General features: G+C 46.6%; 2 protein-coding genes across 2 annotated transcripts in view; both read right to left on the minus strand.

Annotated features, from left to right (window-relative positions):
- Positions 1-1781: 1781 nt before the first annotated feature.
- Casq1 (calsequestrin 1 (fast-twitch, skeletal muscle)) lies at positions 1782-10974 on the minus strand. Its single transcript, XM_013030562.1, has 11 exons — positions 10536-10974; positions 8879-8963; positions 8012-8112; positions 7414-7525; positions 6726-6799; positions 6267-6397; positions 4962-5007; positions 4447-4501; positions 4128-4228; positions 3349-3423; positions 1782-1952 (listed from the first exon to the last, which is right to left on the minus strand). The coding sequence occupies exons 1-11, from the start codon at positions 10812-10814 to the stop codon at positions 1785-1787; spliced, it is 1227 nt and encodes a 408-aa protein (XP_012886016.1). The 5' UTR covers positions 10815-10974; the 3' UTR covers positions 1782-1784.
- Positions 10975-14726: 3752 nt separating this feature from the next.
- Positions 14727-18015, minus strand: part of LOC105996415 (sodium/potassium-transporting ATPase subunit alpha-4-like) — a 38695-nt gene continuing 35406 nt past the window's right edge. Inside the window, exons 20-22 of the mRNA XM_013030493.1 lie at positions 17804-17905; positions 15000-15091; positions 14727-14755 (exon numbers count right to left, since the gene is read on the minus strand). Of these exons, the coding sequence (XP_012885947.1) occupies positions 14727-14755; positions 15000-15091; positions 17804-17905 (223 nt within the window). The remainder of the gene's footprint in view (positions 14756-14999; positions 15092-17803; positions 17906-18015) is intronic.

Raw genomic sequence — 18015 nt, forward strand, 5'->3', positions numbered from 1 at the left:
GGACTGGCAAAACAAAACAAAAACAAAGCTCAAGTAAACAAACCCACTATAATAGCTGACATTTTTAGCCTGTTCAACAATTTTTCCTTCCCTGCCTAACTCCTTTATGCATACCCAAGCCTGGGCCTGTAATGGAATGTGTGTAGGTCTTTCCTGCAGACAATTCCAATAGCCCATGTGTGGTTGATTTCTCGTAAGTCAATGCCTTTTCTCCATTCTACCCCATGGACCCACATTCTCCCAACTTCATTCTACTTATTATAACCATCTCTGATTCCTCGCCTCTATGCTCACCATCATCTTCCTCCCTCATGTTCTTCAATACAATATGAAATTGTTTTCTCCTTTACCAACTCATGGGTTAACTTCAGACATCTCTATAGTCCATTCCCATTAGGCTTATCTACAACCTCACAAACACAATTTTGAGTTTCTCCTCATCACTCTGCTCTCTGTAACCCAACTAAGACAAACACACCCTACCATTTTAGGGGACTTTTCTGAAATATCTCCTTCCCAACTCTTCTGCCTCTAATCAAATCCAATTATTTAACTGAAGGTTTAGTAAAGGCCTACTTCCATTGCAGAGTCATCAAGCTCACTCCGATCCTTCTCTTCTGAGTCCATTCCTAGATTTCATTTGTTCCTTCTTTTAGCAAACATTAATGACAACTTTTTATGTGCCTAGCCTTGTAGAAATGAAGAGAACACTTGGGTTCCTGTCCTTAAGGTGTTGTTGAGTGGGATATGCACACATATAAGTGAAGAACTATAACAGAATGTGTTGAGTATTAGAATGGAGGTCTACATAGAAGAGGCAATGGGAACCTAGAGGAGGGGACTCTAGGAAGGACAACATCTGGGAATGCATCACTGTAAAGAATCATTGAGATTCTTTGTGATATCCAAAGAAGAGCTTGTAGGGAGGGTATAATCCAGTAGCACATAATCACTTAATTACATATTGCTTTGTATTTTTCTGCCATTGTTTAGTTGTGCTTATCTTAACTTCTCAGTGAAACTAATCAGCTCAAGAGTAGGGACAGGCCTGGCACTCTCTGTTCTCCCTGAGCCCAACAGCAGCACTGGACAAACACCATGTGTTCAGAAAAGGCTTGTTGACTTGAAGCTGATAAATAATCCAGGCTTTTCTGGGATAACTGCCTGGAGAGAGCACCCCCCCCCCCGCTCCTATCACACACACAGTCCCCTAGCTCATTCCTAACAAGGCACCCACACTTAAATCTCCCATCCTGTGACCACCTCCCCCTGCCACAAGGGTGAGAATTCATCAACAGACACTTGCTCATTCTGTCCCAGATCTCTTTATTGAGGCCTTGCATTTGACCCAAATACATTAACAAGAGATGGCTGAGATACAGCCCCACAGTACCTCCCTTCCTCCTGGCCAGAGACAAGACAGAAGGATGCAGGATTTGAGAGAATGAGGAAAGACCGTAAGCCTCGATGGAAGGAACAAGAGAGATGGGACCCCTAGATAATGGCAAGAGGAAAAATGAAAGAATGTGAGGAGCGATGAGAGAAAAAATAGATACAAGTAAGTTAGGGAATAAGAAACAGAAGTCAGATGAGAGAGTTGAGCTGGTATCTAAAAAGAAATCGCTCCTTTCCTCATCAGTTGAGGGGAACCAGGATATCAGCACCCAAAATACAGACCAACTGGCCTTATGGCAGAGAATGACCTAGTGTCCCTGGAAGAGCACAAAGAAGGTAGGAGATATAGAAAGAGAGCAGGTGGGGCTGGGAAATAGTTGTCAGAGCAACTAGTCGTCGTCATCATCATCATCATCATTGTCGTCGTCATCATCATCATCATCATCATCATCCTCTGTGTTGATCTCACCCTCCAGCACATCCTCCAGCCAGTCCTCCAGCTCCTCAGCAGAAGGTAGGTCCTCTTCATCGTCCATCTCCATCCATATGCTATCCGCCTAGGAGACGGCACAGGCAGGAGATGGAAGCTAAGTTCAGTGCAGGTCTTTAGATGGCTTCCCACTCTGTCTCCCTCCTTTCATCTTTCAGTGAGTGGCCATAGAAAGTGCTTAGGTGATAATCTAGCTTAGAACAGTAATATATGAAAGTGGAAAGTTGGATTGGCCAAAGGTGTTCCTTCCATCTTTTTCTTGCACTTTTGCCATAAAAAGCTTCCAAAAACTGAGGTCTCTATTATGTCCTTAGTGCAAAACCACTGGTGGAGCCGGGCACTGGTGGCTCACGCCTGTAATCTTAGCTACTCAGGAGACTGAGATCTGAGGATCATGGTTCAAAAAGCCAGCCCGGGCAGAAAAGTCCATGAGACTCTTATCTCCAATTAACCACTAGAAAATCGGAAGTGGCGCTGTGGCTCAAGTGGTAGAGTGCTTGCCTTGAGCTAAAGAGTGCAGGGATAGCACCCAAGCCCAGAGTTCAAGCCCCACGACTGACAAAAACAAAACAAAACAAAAAAAACAAAAAGCACTGTGGCTCTTCATGGCCAATAGAATAATGTCACTGGTTTTCCAGTATCAGCTTCAGTGATTTCTAGGCTATGAAATCACAGAAAATGCTACTTGCCTATTGCCAAACATGATACTCATTTTTGGGCTTTTGATGTTTCCATCCTGCTTTTTCCTCAATTTGGAAATTACTTCCCTTAACTTCACTCATTAAAATACTTATCCATTGTCAAACTCCATTTTAATGCCACTTTCTCTTAAACGATTCTCTGATTCTCTCAAGCAGAAATCACTGATTTCTATGTCTTTTCAGAATTTTATTTGTATCTTATTATGCAGTTTATCAAATCCGCCTTGTACTTAATGGAATACTTACCTATCCCTTAGTCTTAGACTTTTATGAATGCAAAGACTGTGGACTACTCAGTTTAACTAAACCACAGATTTGATGCACCTACTATGTGTGCATAAGATTTCCATCCTTGAATTGGTCAGTCAAGAGGGAGTTACGACTATGCTGTAAATCTATCTACCTGGCAAGCACAAGGTCCTGATTTCAAATGCCAGTACCAAAAGAAAAAAAAATTCTCAAAAGTCTACTGGAGGAGATAGACAGAGTAGATAATGTTGTCATACTCCCAATGCCAGGTGAGCTCCAAGAATACCATGGAAGAGACAATTTCACTGAAGACTCCAAAGAGGATTATAATGAATGATGGAGGCATGTTCACATTATGCATTGCCCCTCCCCCAGGTTAATTAGTCTAGCCACTAGACTGAGCATGTCTGCTTTGTTTTCTGGAAAGCACTCAATTCCTACTTAGTAGAGGGGAGGAGAGATGGAGAAAAAAGTAAAGTAATGGTCAACCCAGGATGAAGGAAGGAAACTCACATCAGTAACATTGACGACTCCTATTTGTGGGGCTGACAAGTCGATGTCAAATGTCTTCTCCCAGTATGGAACCAGCTGTAAAGAGATCCAAATATGGCAGCTTAATGGAGTTTAGAAATACCCAAGTCTACTGGGGTGAGGGTAAGCCCAGCCATAGAGCAGATAACATGAACTCGCAATGGATGGGGAACAGTAGGGCCAGAAGGCCCTGGTCTGTAAAAGAGTGGGAATCCCAGAGGAAATGTACCAAAAGCTCATCCTTTCTAAGGAAAAGTAGATTAAAAAAAACTCCCTATTGTGTTTTTGAATCCACTATTGGATTGACCTTGTGACTTTGGGCAAGTCATTCTCTTTGGCCCTCAGTTTCTATATCTCTCACATGAGGTAATCACCAACATTCCTCTCATTTTTGTTGGCTTATTCACCTGAGATAGAAATCATCCTGAGACATGGAATCTACCTTGAACCTATGAATGAGTGTTTATACTCATGTGCAGGGTTATTGCACCCAACTGCTCAGCAGAGTGCTGTTTCTCTCTAGGATCCAGCCCTGGCACTCAGACTACCTGCCCAGCCTCTGCTCTGACAGATGTGTGTTAGGTTCCAGTGACTCACTTCCCATCTTCATTCCCTTCCATGCTCACAGTACCCTTGAGTATGCAACAGGCATACTCCCCAGCTCAGAGATGGAGAGCATGACTGAAACAAAGCCCTTGATCCAAAGGTGCCATAGTCTAAGGCTCTGAGTCAGGGTAGTAGTGCCTGAGCAGGCCTCTTACCAGGGGGAAGTCATCAGGGTCAATCCAGATGATGCTCAGATCAGGGTTTTCAGTGTTATCTTGGGCCACAGACTTGAGAGTCTCTAAGAACTCATAACCATCTTGGAAGGAACCGAAATGAGAAGTATGAGATGGCAGGAAAGGGACACAGGAACTGGGAGTTCAGGTATCATTCCTAGCCTCCTACAGCTCCACGTGTCTAGCTCCAGGCTGCTTGCAAAGGCCTGGGGAATGCTTCCCATGTGAGGCCTATGCGCCAATCAACACCCATCCCACCCCCCTGGCCTTCCTGCAGGCCAATCCAGTATCATTCTCTTACCAGGATCAGCTTCCTCTGCAAAGGCCACAATGTGGATTCCATCCAGATCATCCTCCTGTTGGGGTGGGGGGATGGTGAGAGGAAAAGCTGGGTGATGACTCCTGTACTCCCTGAGGCTAGAGAACCTAGACAAGCTCTAGGTGTTCCTTGACCCTGAATTGTGTGAAAAGCCAGCTTTGGGACCAGGTATATTCTTCTGATGATGGCCCTTTGCCTAGTGACACTGTCCCTTTGAACTTCAGAACCCTATGCCTCCTCTGTGCATTCCTTTACCCAGAGCTTCGGGCTTGGCCCTTTCCCCTTCATCTACCTGTGTCTATCTCCTGATTCCTGAAAGTTTTCAGAACAACAACAACAGGGGAAAAAAAAAACCCAACGCTTTCCTCTTCACTGCTCTTTCCCCTGCCTTGCACTTCTCTTTCTACAGGTAGGTATGAAGAGCAGCTGGGAAGGCTGTTTCTAGGGCTTTAGCCATTCTGTTCCCTGAGAGCCTGATCCTGGCCAGGAGCACTTACCCAGGTCTCATACATACTCTCAGGCTTCAGTTTCCTCAGGGTTGACCTAGAAGAGACAGAGGGTCCCTTACTTGGTGAATGAGAAGGATACCTCCCTATAACAGAGGGTCCCTGTAGCACAGGCTGCCTCTGGGTCAGACTCAGGCCATAGACAGCTTGTAGCCCTGAACAAAGCCATCTGGCAAAGCCTAAGCTCTGGGCACCAGGCCCAGATCATTACATGGTTTGAAAGCAGGGGGAAGGGGGCTGCAAGGGGGCTGGAGAAAGAGACCTTCTGGAGAAAGGTAAGAACTGGTGGTAATCAAATTACTTATTCATTGGCTTCTTTATCCACTCATTTGTTTAATAGAATTGAAGACTTGGGCTGGGGATGTAGTTCAGTGATAGAATGCTTGTCTCACCTGCATAAGGCACTGAATTCAATCCCTAGCACTATAAAAAGAATAACAAATAAAAAAAGAACAACAAATAAATAAATGGAAGGTCTGGTAGGTGCTAAGCCATGAGTTAGGTGCTGAGTAGACATTGCAGCAGGCAAACATGTTCCTTCCCTGTGAAGGGGACCATAATCTCCTGGGAGAGAGTAAGTAGTATTTATGCTGATGAGTGGGAGTTTCCAGTTGTGTAGTACGTGAAGGAAGAGAATTACGTATGAGTATAGGGCAGGGTTTTCCTACCTCAGGACTACTGACATTTGGGTCTGGATAATTCTCTGTTGTGGAGAGATGCCTGTGCACTATATGGTATTTAGTGGTATCTCTGACCTCTAGCCACTAAATACTAACAGCACTACCCATAACCAAAAATGTCTGCAGACATTGCCAAATCTCCACTGAAGGGACAGAACCCTTTCCCTGCCTGCTCTTTTCTTCACTTCTGTTGAAAGATATTGGTATAATGTATGAGAAAGAGCACAGGGCAGTTCAGGGTTAAAAACTCAGCTCTGGTGCTTACTCTCAGTGGAAGCTCTTTCACTGTGATTGTTAAACAGGATTAAATACAACAATAGAGGTAGAAGGTACCTAACAACTCCTGGTCAGACCACAAACACTCACTGATCATTTGTTGACAGAGATTATTGAGGTCACAATCAGCATTGCAAGGAATTATCTACAGTTGCACAAGACCTTCTCTGTGTAGGTCATAGAGCTAAGTTCGTGTGTGTGTGTGTGTGTGTGTGTGTGTGTGTGTGTGTGTGTGCATGCAAAACTTCTATGCCTGGAGAGCATTCACCTCCAGTAGAGACCAGCTTCCTGCTTAGCTGAGGTTTCCCGGTCTATCTCACAGACTTAACTCCATTCCTACCTCCTGTGCTCTTCCACAAAGTTGACAATTTCCTCTTCACTGTTGGGTTTGTCTGGGATGGTCACAGGTTCATCCATGAAGGCCTCATAGAAATCAATCTCATTCATCTTCAAGGTCAATTTCTTTGCCACCTTTGGGGAAGGGGATGAAAAGAAGGGGAGTGGGAGGTGCAGGGTCATAGTGAGAAGCAGTATTGTGAAGGAACACATATTAGAAAGGGAATCAAAGAAGCTGGGTCTTTGTCACTGCCACTTTGTCAATGGATGAGTGTCTTCTCTGAATTTCAGTTAAAATTTCATTGAAAGTGGGTTAAATATTCTAAATCTATGGGGCAGAGGAGCTTGGGGTGGAGAGTGCCAGCATATGAGATAGGACCAGGTTCCCATCCATTCTGGCTGAGGAAGCTGGAGGGCAACTTAGGGGTAAAGGAAGACCCAACATGCCCACGTGAAGGAGCACCTTGCTGTCGAAGGTGGCAAAGAAGGGGATGTAGGGATGGAATTCTTCAGCTGCATCCTCATAGGCTTTGTAATCTGAGGAAGGAAAGTACAGTCAGTCTCTGGGGAATCAAGGTCTACCAGCCACTCCATCCCCTTGCTTTGGCCCAGTTCTTTGGTATGTGAAGTTGATGCTGGGAGACCCACCCACCCCATCTAGTCCTTTGAGAGAGGTAAAATACAGCAGGGCTATATTGGGGGGAGGTGGAATGGTGGAAATGCTTGTATGTGGAAACCCCCTCCCCCAGAGTACAGGATGGTTAGAACACACGTTGGAGCTGATTATTCAAGAGGAAGAGGGGAGCTGGGCACTGGTGGTTCATGCTAATAATCCTAGCTACTCAGGAGGCTGAGATCTGAGGACTGTGGTTTGAAGCCAGCGTAGGCAAGAAAGTCTGTGAGACTCTTAACTCCAGTTAACCACCAGAAAACTGGAAATGGTGCTGTGGCTCAAGTGGTAGAGCGCTAGCCTTGAGCCGAAGAGCTGCGGGACAGCGCCCAGGCCCAGAGTTCAAGCCCCATGACAGACAAAAAAAAAACAAAAGACGAAGAGGGGCAAGGAGTGAGGAATAGATGCTGTTGGAGTAAGGAGGCAAGGCAGGTGAGATGGGGTTCAGGGAAGGGAAGAGTAGAGGTGGAAGGTTACCCACGCTCTGAGTCTTTGCTCTTGAAGTAGCCAATAAGTTTGATCTCATCTTCAATATTCTCAAATGCCTGCAGCTCTCGTTCACCCTCAATCAATTCCACAGGGTCCTCTAGGACCTGGAAGAAGGGACATTGAAGAAGAATGTTTAAGTCCTCACTGGCAGAACTTGGAGTGGGATCTCTAGAGAGAAGGGGCTACATAATAGTGTGTTGTGTGTGCGTGTGTGTGTGTATGTGTTGTATAGTTTGTATGATGTGTGCATTGTATGTTTTATATCTGGTATGTTGAGCATAAGTACATAATACATGTTGTGTGGTGATTATGATGCATGTAATACATTGTGTGTGCTATGTGTCGTATAAGGCATGTAGTTTTGTTGTGGCATATATATGGTAGGTGATGGGTGGGATGTGTGTGTGATCAAAGCATGTTGGGTATGTTTGATGTACTTATATGCTATATTGCATGTGATATGCATATGTGGTCATGTGATATACATGTGCTGTGACATGTTATATACTTCAAGTATTGCATGTACACATGATATATGTGATATGAGTATGGTGTTGGATCAGAATATAAAAACAAGGTAGAATCCTCACATCAAGCAGAAACTCCACCAGGGTGTCTGCAGAAAATTCACCATCATATTCAATGACTTCATCTCCCTTGAACACATAAACACTGTCCTCTTCAGTTAGACCTGGGCAGAGGGTGAAAGGTGAGCCACAGTCCCAAACTTCCAGAGTCAGAAGTCCAAATCCTGGGTTCCAGCTCACCGGATAATCTCACTGGACTCGCCCTAACCTACCCACCTCCACCATCCTGAACTGCTACACCCTGGATGTGCATGTCCCTGCATTTAGCCCAGGAGGCTAACCTTGTTTTAGAGAGTTCTAGGGAAAAGTGAAGTGTGTGGATCAGGTAGGGTGTAGGGAAGACATAGAAATACACAGATTCTAGCAATATTGCTTCCTTTCCCTGCCAGCCGTAACTAGAGATAAATATTCCTGCTATCTTCCCTGGAGATTCCAGTAGCTGGAATTCTCGGTCCTGCCCTTCAACTGGTGATTGCTGACCAGATGACTTCATTATTACTAACCATCCCCTCCCCCATCCACATCCGGAATCTGGCTTTGAGCCAGTGCTGCCTCCTGGTGGCTGCATGCAGAAACAACCAGCTAAAGCTGTGGAGGGGGAGGGGTTGGAGGAGGAGTTGGAAGCCTGCTCTCCAGCTCAGCCTGTCTTCTCCCTTCCTTCCACCAAGCCTTTTCTGAGCAAGGAAAAAGACCATCCCCACCTCATACGAGGATCTGAGCTTATAAAGTTCTGCAGCCATTATCTTCTCAATCTCAGTATTTTCAATTCCTCCTTTCAGTGGAAGAGCTCCCAAGCCCAGGGCCTCGAGAGAAGCCTCTTCAGACCTGCATTCCCTTCCCCTTCCTGAAACTTTCTCCCCCCTTCCTTACCTAGTTTCTTGGCCACAGCTGCATCCTTCTCAGAGTCCACCAGCCCGAAACCAACACCCTTGTCTTCTAGGACTTGGGCTGCTAACTGGAAGTAGGATTAGGGTTAAAATTAGCCTTTGCAATTCTTATTAACCCCCCTCCCCAATCTCATGCTTTCATGTTGGGTCATCTGAGGTGCAGGAGGGCCCCGGGTTGATCCCCACAACTCTATGCTTTTTGTCTTTGGCTCAACTTTTTACTTGTTTTAGAATCTAGGGATTTGAACTAGGCAGGTTACTCTACCCCTTGAGCCATAGTCCTAGTCCTTGGCTTGGCTTTTGTTTGAAGCTATTGAGTAATGCTCATTTGCAACTGTGCTCATGATCAGTTTCGGGGCACCAGACTGAATACTTCCTAGCTCCTGAGGGTACTAAGTAGTCTGGCTTCAGAGGCTCTGAAGGCCCCTTTCCTCCTGAAGGGGTGGGCCTTGCCTTCATCCTGAACAAAGGCCCAGAGGAGTGTGGGGGTGATGTTAAAAATCTCTGGAGCCTTCCAGTGACTCCAACACAAGTTTTGGAGGGTGGTGGTAGAGAAGAGTTTGGTCATACTGCTGAGAAATACAGCTTCCCAGGGCAGCACTCAGCTGGTTCCCTGTGCTGTGGGAATTACCCCACCCAATACTCAGGTGCCGGGATTCTTCCGTGGATGGAAAGGGAGGTGGTAGCAGGTGGATGGTTGAGGCTGCCAAGCAGTCAGGATAAAAATACATGGCTCATTAATCAGATGGCCTGTTCCAGTGCTCAGTGGGGATACACAGAGCTGAGCACCTTTGGTCTTGATAGCTTATCCCCAAATGCACCAAGCTCTGGACAAGCTGGGGCCTTTCTGTACCACCAAGCCAGAGAAGGGGCGGGAGAAATTCAGATGAGGAAACTCAAACATGCCCCAGCTCCTACATGATATGTGACCATATCGTCCAACCCTAGGCTTTTCTTCTTCTTCTTTCTCTTTTTATAATAACCTCTCTGCTTAGGCAGATAAAGGGTGAGGAGTGGAAGGAGGAAGCATTGTGAAATCTCCTTTATAAGAATTTTCCAATGAGGACATTGGCTTGATCCAGTGGGGACAGATGGGGGGACCTGGGGCAGGGAAAGGAAAAGAGAAAGAGGTGGTAGGCCAGTGGGAGGTATGGTGGTTTCTAGGAGACTTGTAAACATACAGCCATCAAGAAGCCATGGGACTTATGATCAGCTTGGAGCTCTTTGGGGTGTAGCCTAAGGGTGTGGAGAGGGGCATGCCTGGCTAGGGGAGTATCTGGTGGGGTGAGGAAGAGCAATGCACAGGACTGCCCTGAGTTTTCCCTTTGCTTCCCAAGTGCCTCCATTGCTGTCTCTCATCCTCTTCCTTGCCAAATCCTGTACCATTGCCTCCTACAACATGGCAGGAACCTCCCCCCCCCAATAGCACCCGCCCCCTAAAGTTTTCTGTGATAGGATTTTGGGTCCCTGTGTCTGTTTCTCATCTGGCAAAGACCACAGGCCAATTGCATTCTGTTGGTCAAGAGAAAGGTCCGGCCATGCTCCTCTCCACCCCAGATCCCACCGTGAGAGCTCCACGTGGGGCTGTGTGACTCAGGTGAGCTCTCTAGGCCTGTGCCACCCCACCCCCCACTACTCACCTCCAGGATTAGCTCTTCCATCTCAAATTGTCTCTGTGAGGCTTTGTCATCCTCAGGGGGTTCGTGGTAGAGGAGGGCCAGCACCTCATACTTCTTGAACACGTTCTTGTAGTTCTTTGCATTGACATTGATCACTCGGTCCACGCCGTCATACTCAGGGAAGTCCAGACCTTCCTCCCCCTGGACCCCTGACTTGGGCGCCCCTAGCACCAGCAGTAACAGCAGTGCCAATCTCAGCCTGGGCATTGCTCTGGCCCCCATCCTGGCTGTAGGGCTCATGGAGGTAGTAGGATCTGGGTCTGCTCTCCTGGTCCAGAGAAGATTAGCTGGGGTAGGGAGGGGTCCCTAGGTACCAAATCCTGAATTAGGGGCTCTAGGTGGGGGGTGGGGTGGGGAGTGGCCCAGAGAAATGGACAGAGGACACTGCTGGGTCCTGGAGAAACTGCCTGACAGGGCCAAGAGAAAAGGGTCAGGAGGAGGAATAGGAGCAAGGGGCGGGGAGGGAACCGGAGCTGCCCCCTGAAATTGGCACCCCTCAGTCTCCACCTGGTTCTGTCTAAATATGTCTCTGTGGTTGGCAGGAGAGACAGATAACCTTCTGAGGCCAGGACAGCTCCGTGAGTGCTGGAATTCGCCTCCCTCTTACCCCTCTTCCCCAGGCTCCCAGATGCCTTCCCTCCCCCTCCCCTAGGGCCAAGGTTCCTCAGCCCCTGTCCCCCACGCAGGCCCAAGAGCTCATCACCATATTAAGAAAGGAAAAGAGAGAGGGGAGAGAGAAAGAGAGAGAGAGAGAGAGAGAGAGAGAGAGAGAAGCTGGATCTAAAAATAAGACAAGATGAGTCCGAGGTAAGTGAAGCTGGGCTGGGGGAGGGGCAGGAGTAGAAGGGATCACTGGGGGTAGATTGAAGATAGTTTGAGAGAAGGAAATGCAGGTGCATAGGAGGCAGTATTCTGGTCCTAGCTAAGTTAATAATATAGGACAAAAGGGGGACAAATGTGGAATTGCCTCTGTACCCTAAACATCTGGGAATCTTCTATAGTTGGAGCCTATTTCCTTGATTCTATGGAAAAGCAAGGAGGGCGGCAATTGAAGTGCAGTCCAGGCTACAGGAAAGAATCCCCCTGCAGTTCCCTTTAAAGAACCAGAACCAAGGATGAGATCATTCCTGAATAAAAGATGGAACTGAGTCCAAGACCAGAGACCTGGCCCAGCTCCAGCAAGTTTCCTTTACTTCACTCCACAGTCCTAACTGAGGAATGCAGGCGAAGGACAGAGCTGGCTCGGATCCCACCCTGCAGGGATGTGGATGTGGGGGTTTCTCTGCCCACCAGACCCACCATGAGAAGGGAAATGCTGCGGGCCTACAAACTCCGGCATATGCTCCATTCTCTACTCTGGTCCTCTGGGATGTCATTTTCTAGGGCACCGTGGGAAGGGAGGATTCCCCAGGTTGCATGATTCCAAAGACAGCTAATAGCTACTATTTACTCCTCTGCCTTTGTCAAGACGAAGTATAAACAAGACAAAGGAATAAACACTGGGGGAAGGGACAATAACACATGGGAAACTTGATGTGATGGGCCCTGTGCTCTACTTGAGGATGTTGATTAATTCTATACACAGATGTGACATGGAGCTGTGTGTGTGCGTGAAGATTAAAGCCTGTAACTTCTGGATTCCAGTGAGGAAGCTGAGGTATGGTACCCAGAAAGGACCTTTTTCATGGCTTACCAATGCCTTACTGTTCCTAGGTAAACTGTACAGGGAGACTCTAGATCAAAGTCAGACAACCCTACCCCTCTACCCTAGGGTATCTCTCATTCTGGATGGATAATGTTTGTTTTACATCCAGTCAGGGACATGGAATTCTACTTGGATAACTTTTCCATGCTCCAATGAGGGCAGACCTCATACAGCTAAGTAAGAAGAGCCACAGAAAATCTCAAGAGCAGGGCAGGAATGGGTCCAAGAGGGACAGCTGTCATAGTATCAGGAGAGGCCAGGGCAAGCAAGCCCAAGCATGGCATGTTGTTGCTGAAGAGACCTCAGAGTCCTGCCTCTTGCTCTCCCAGCAGAGTGGCTGCCCTGCCAAAGCCCACTGCCAGAGCCAAGGTGGCTGGGAGTGATGGATGGGCCTGCTCCAAGGCTGATGGCCCAGATGATCATTTGCCGATTCTTCATTTTTATAGCATTCTGGGGAAAGGGGAACCATTGGGACAGATATTGGAGCATTAAACCGGTTCCTCCACAAATCAGACCTTTTGTTCCCCTGAGAATGTGAGACGGGACTCCATAATAACCATGGCCACCTCCATCTCTCCATCCTCTTCTGCAGGGATCTTGTCTCTGGCCGTGGCATTCTGTCTCCTCTTCCACCCTTATCCTTTCCGATCCCCACCCCTCCGCCCTATCTTACCCTTCCCACTCTGATGTTCTGCTCTCTTCTTTCTACTCAGTCCTCTTCTCTCTAGGCTCTTGGACTTAACACTGCCTCAGCCACTGGTATCAAGTGACCCTGAGTTGGGGCAGTCTGTATTTTTAACCCACCAGACATCCATAGCTCCCTGTACTGAAACCTGAGGAGCTGGCCCCTCCTCTTCCCCTCCCCCTCCCCACCTCACTCACACACCTACATGGCCCCTCCCTCCATCTTCTAGGGTCTAGTTCAGCCAAGTCAGCAGCCAGGGAGGACCCCACACTGCTACAGTCCTGTCCCCAGGAGACCTTGTGTTGGGAGAGGGAGGAGAATGGGAAGGAGAGAGACCTCTGAGGAGGCTGAGTGAGGGGAGAGAGCTGGCTATACTATACAGTGGAATAGCCCATGCCTCACATTCTCTAGACCCTTCCAAGGCCCTTTCTCTATCCTATTTTATTTTTCTATTTGTTCTTTATATGTGTCTTGGACTAGCCCTTACTTTAAGACTGATCTGTAAACTAAGGGCACAGACTCAGCAATCAGATAGACATTGATTTCCTCTTCTACAAAAGGACTGGAGAGGTGGGAATTCATTGGTGTGAATTAATTGGTTCTATGAATATAGCTCTTGGCCCAGTGCCAGTCATGGTGTACAGTCACTTAATACAAGTGTTTTGTTTCTGGCAACAGCTAACGATCTCCTTGTAGTATTCCTTTGCATTTCTCTTTTAGTAGTCTTTTGGACAGACTCAACTCTCTACTCTGAAAGATGCCTGAGAATGAACTGAATCACAATGCACAGTGGAGGGACTCACCAAGTGGAAGTGAGTGGGGGGGGGTGAGGGTGTACAGAGGGGGTTGGGGAGAGACCTTGGAGAGGAGGGTGGGCAGGAGAGAAGCTCCTCTCTGGGCTTTCTCACTCATCAGAGACCAGACCAGCAGTGGGCCCTGGAGCCCAGAGTGTACGTCTAGCATGTGTTCAGACTCCATTTCAAGGCTAAACCCTAGAAGACAGGCTGAGGGATGAGGGTGAGACACCCTGACGAAAGTGTTGGAGAGCAGGGCGACAGCGATCTGCCTCTGAGTTGGGACATCCCCCTATGTAACTGTCCCCAAGTCATTGAACCTCTTTGAATCTCAGGTTCTTCATCAGTGACACAACTCACAGCCTAGCATCTAAATTGACTAAGCAGCCAGACGACATGGAGGGCTCACCAAGCAGAAATGAGTTAGTGAGGTGGGGTCTAGATGAGTCAGTCCCTCCATTCCTGGGTATAGTGCTGTGGCCATCACTATGTGATCTCAGCTAGACTTTTGGGGGCAATCATTTGTCATTTGTCTCCGGGACAACTAGGTGTGATTTGAGATACTCTCAAGGGACAAGGATGGCTGCTTCTAATCTCCTCCCAGCCTTTTCTCTTCTCAGGGTTTCCCTTGAGAAGATGTAGAGAAGGAACTTTTCAGTAATCATTCCCCCTAAATCAGACGTGACACATCCAGCTAGGTGAGGCTGTTCCAAACATTTACCATCTAGACTGGCTGCTGGATTCTTTCGGACCATGCCCTTCCTTGATGAACTCCAACCTGATGCAGGCTGATCTTCCCCTCAATCCATCCCATCTCCTACCCATGATGCCTTCAGTCCAGCTCTAGAATTGCCTGTCTCTCACATCCAAGTTGGTCTAGTGTCTCTGTCCCAGCTTAGATGTTGTTGTTGTCATAGTCCTGGCTTTCATGACCCCTCATGTCATGTGGAGTGTGTCTTCTGCTGAGTTTAGTAGTATGTCTCCTTCTCTAGCCAGCCTGTGGAGAAGAAGAGACCAGTGTGAACTGGGAAAGAGAACTTTCAAGGGGAGCTCAGCAAAGGGCAGGTAAGGAGAAGGAGGAGGCCACAGAGAGCATTGGAAAGGACAGGATGGCCCAGTCAAGGGAAGAGGCCTAGGCAGAGGTATAGTAAAGTGAGGATGTGAGTCTGGAGGAACTAGGTGAGATGGGTTGTTTGGGGGCTGCTGGCCATTCGGTCAGAGGAGGACCAGGGCAGCCTTACCGCCAGGCTGTAGACGGATGATTAATCTTCTGGTTTCATCATAGAGGAAGATAATAATGCTGTAGGGCACAGCACAAAGCCACCAGTTTAACCTGTAGAGAACAAGAGTTGGTCAGTGTGGCTGAAGCTTACAGGGGCCAGGTAGGTATAGCAAACAGTGGATATGAACTAAATCTTTCTTTTGTGTGTTCCTCAGACCTGCTGGGTTGTTGGGAGACAGGAAGGTGAATAAGATACAGTTGATCATTCCTTTAAAGGGGTTCAGAGCCTGAGAAATGAAGCATAAGACAGACATAAAAAGTCATGATAATGTGATGTTATGTTTAGAGTTATGTGCAGTGTTTATATTGATTGTCTACTGACTTTTGTAGAGTTGCCTGGAAGAGCCTCATGTTTTCTGCATACTCTAGGCCTTGCATCTATGAATAGGATCAGCAGAGCAGGATGAGGCTCTCTCAGCCCCTAGACATCTAGTGTAGGGATATTCTGCCATGGGGAGGGGACACACACACACACACACACACACGCACAATGTATGCGTATACATGCACTCCTCCACATTACATAAATAGGACACTTTTTTCTTGCTTGAGCCTCTTCTATAATTAGAGACCTAGAGACCAACAAGACAGACTTGGGGAGGGGTTGAATTAGGAATATAGTTCTCTTGGGTGACTGAGAGAAGAGATGGTCAGATCTAATAACACTGCTTTATAGAAATACACTGCAAGCCACACACGTAAAACCAAAAGCTTTCTCATAGCCACGTTAAAATCATTAAAAAGAAGTGAAGTTAATTTCAAGAATTTTGACACAATACAGCTAAAATATCATTTCAACATGTATGTAATCAATATAAACTTAATGAATTCATTAGTTGAGAGAGATGGTGTCTAGTTATGTGCCCAGGCTAGCCTGAAATCTGTACCTTTCTGCCTCAACCTCTGGTGCCAACCAAGCACAAAATAAGCATTACAAGGATACAATATAAACATTATTCATAAAGTAGTTCATGTTTTTCTGGAGGTGTGGCTCAAGAAGTAAAGCAAACTCTAGCAATACAAAGCTCTGAGTTCAAAATCTCAGTACTGCCAAAAAAACAAAAAATGGAGATAGTTTACATTCGTATTTTTGTTCTATGACTTGTAAATCCATTGGGTATCTTACACTGATGAAACCTCTCAACCCAGACACTATATTTTCTATAGTTAAAGGGAAATAGACTCCAAACAAGAGAATAAAATTCTATCTATCAGCTGGGTGCCAGTGGCTCATTCCTGAAATCCTAGCTACTTACAAGGCAAGATCTGAGTATAGCAGTTCAAAGCCAAGTTGGGCAGGAAAGTCTGTGAAACTTTTTTTTTTAATTTATTTTTGTTTTTTTTTGGGTCCAGTAGTGGGGCCTGAACTCTGGGCCTGGGCGCTGTCCCTCAGCTTTTCAGCTCAAGGCTAGCGCTCTACCACTTAAGCCACAGTGCCACTTCCAGCTTTTTTCTTTTTGCTTATGTGGTGCTGAGGAATCGAACCCAGGGCCTCATGCGTGCAAGGCAAGCGCTCTACCACTGAGCCACCTTCCCAGCCCTGTGAAACTTTTATCTCCAATTAACCACCAGAAAGCTGGAAGTGGTGCTGTGGCTTAAAGTAGTAGAGTGCTAGCTTTGAGTGAAAAAGCTCAGGGACAGCATCTATCTATCATCTATCTACCTACTTACCTACCTATCATCTATCAGAGGTTTGTCTTGATTGCCCAGGCTGGCTTTGGATTCCCAATTCTCTGCTTCAGCCACCCAAGTAGTTGGGTTTACTGGCATGTTCCACTGTGGCTGCCAGAAGCTGTATTTAAGAGCCAAAATTTTAATGTGGCTTCAGTTTTTTACTTTAAATGAATTAACATAAAAAATTCAGTTTCTTAAGCTCACTAACCATATTTCAAGAGCTCAGTGGTCACATGTGGGTAGTGCTACCATATTGGACAGTCCAGGCCTAGGCCAGGGTTCTTTCTCTATGCACACCACAAATATAAGCCTTGATATGCAAATAGTGTCTTGTTTGTGAGCATAGAAAGACATTTTTGCTTTATTCTCTGTACATTTTAAAATAAAAACATTCAAAAATATACTGATGTTAAAAGGAGCTGGACACCTGTGGCTTCTGCTTGTAATCCTAGCTACTCGGTAGGCTGAGATTTGGGGATTGAGGTTTGAAGTCAGCCTGGGCAGGAAAGTCCATGAGATTCTTATCTCCAATTAATCAACAAAAAATACCATTAGGGGATCTGTTGCTCAAGTGGCAGAGCATCAGTCTTGGGCAAAAAAGCTAAGCAAGAGAGCTAGGCTCTGAGTTCAAGCCCTGGGATTGATGTGTTTGCACACACATAATCCTGAAAATTGAACAAGACAACGAACCAGACAGCAGGAATTTCAGCATGCTCATTCCCATATATACCCATTAGAACATATTTATATAGATAGAACTAGCTAAGCATAGATTAAGCTATTTTTATGGCTATTTCAACTCTAAGCAATACCACATGTCATCATAAGAAAGATTTCACTAGATTGAACACTGGCAGGTCTGCTAAATTTGCATCCTTAGTGTCTTGTGATCATTGGCACCATCTCTTGATACTTCTTAGAGCACAGATGACTCTGTCCCCATGTCACTGAGTGTAGGCCCATTTATCCAGGCAGCTCCTAGCTGGCGACAGGCTGGTTCCAACACAGGCTTCCTCCCACTTCCTTTCACATGCTTTCCTCATGCCTGTGCCCAGAGAGCTGCATCTCTGGGTCCCTTCCCTTACTCACTTGAGTGGGTACATCCGCAGAGCCACGCTCATGCCTGGGGTATAGGACAGAAAAGCCGCCAGGAATGTCTCTTCCAGGAGCCCAAAAATTAGAACCTTGTTTCTGGAAAGAAACATTTATCAATGTGATGAAGGTGAGGAGGAAAAGGTCTGGGGGAAATGGCCTCTGTGTATGTGTGTGTGTTGGCCGGGAGGTGTGGGAGGGGGGCGGGG

Source organism: Dipodomys ordii, unplaced genomic scaffold (assembly GCF_000151885.1).
Source record: "Dipodomys ordii isolate 6190 unplaced genomic scaffold, Dord_2.0 Scaffold131, whole genome shotgun sequence".
NCBI lineage: Eukaryota > Metazoa > Chordata > Mammalia > Rodentia > Heteromyidae > Dipodomys > Dipodomys ordii.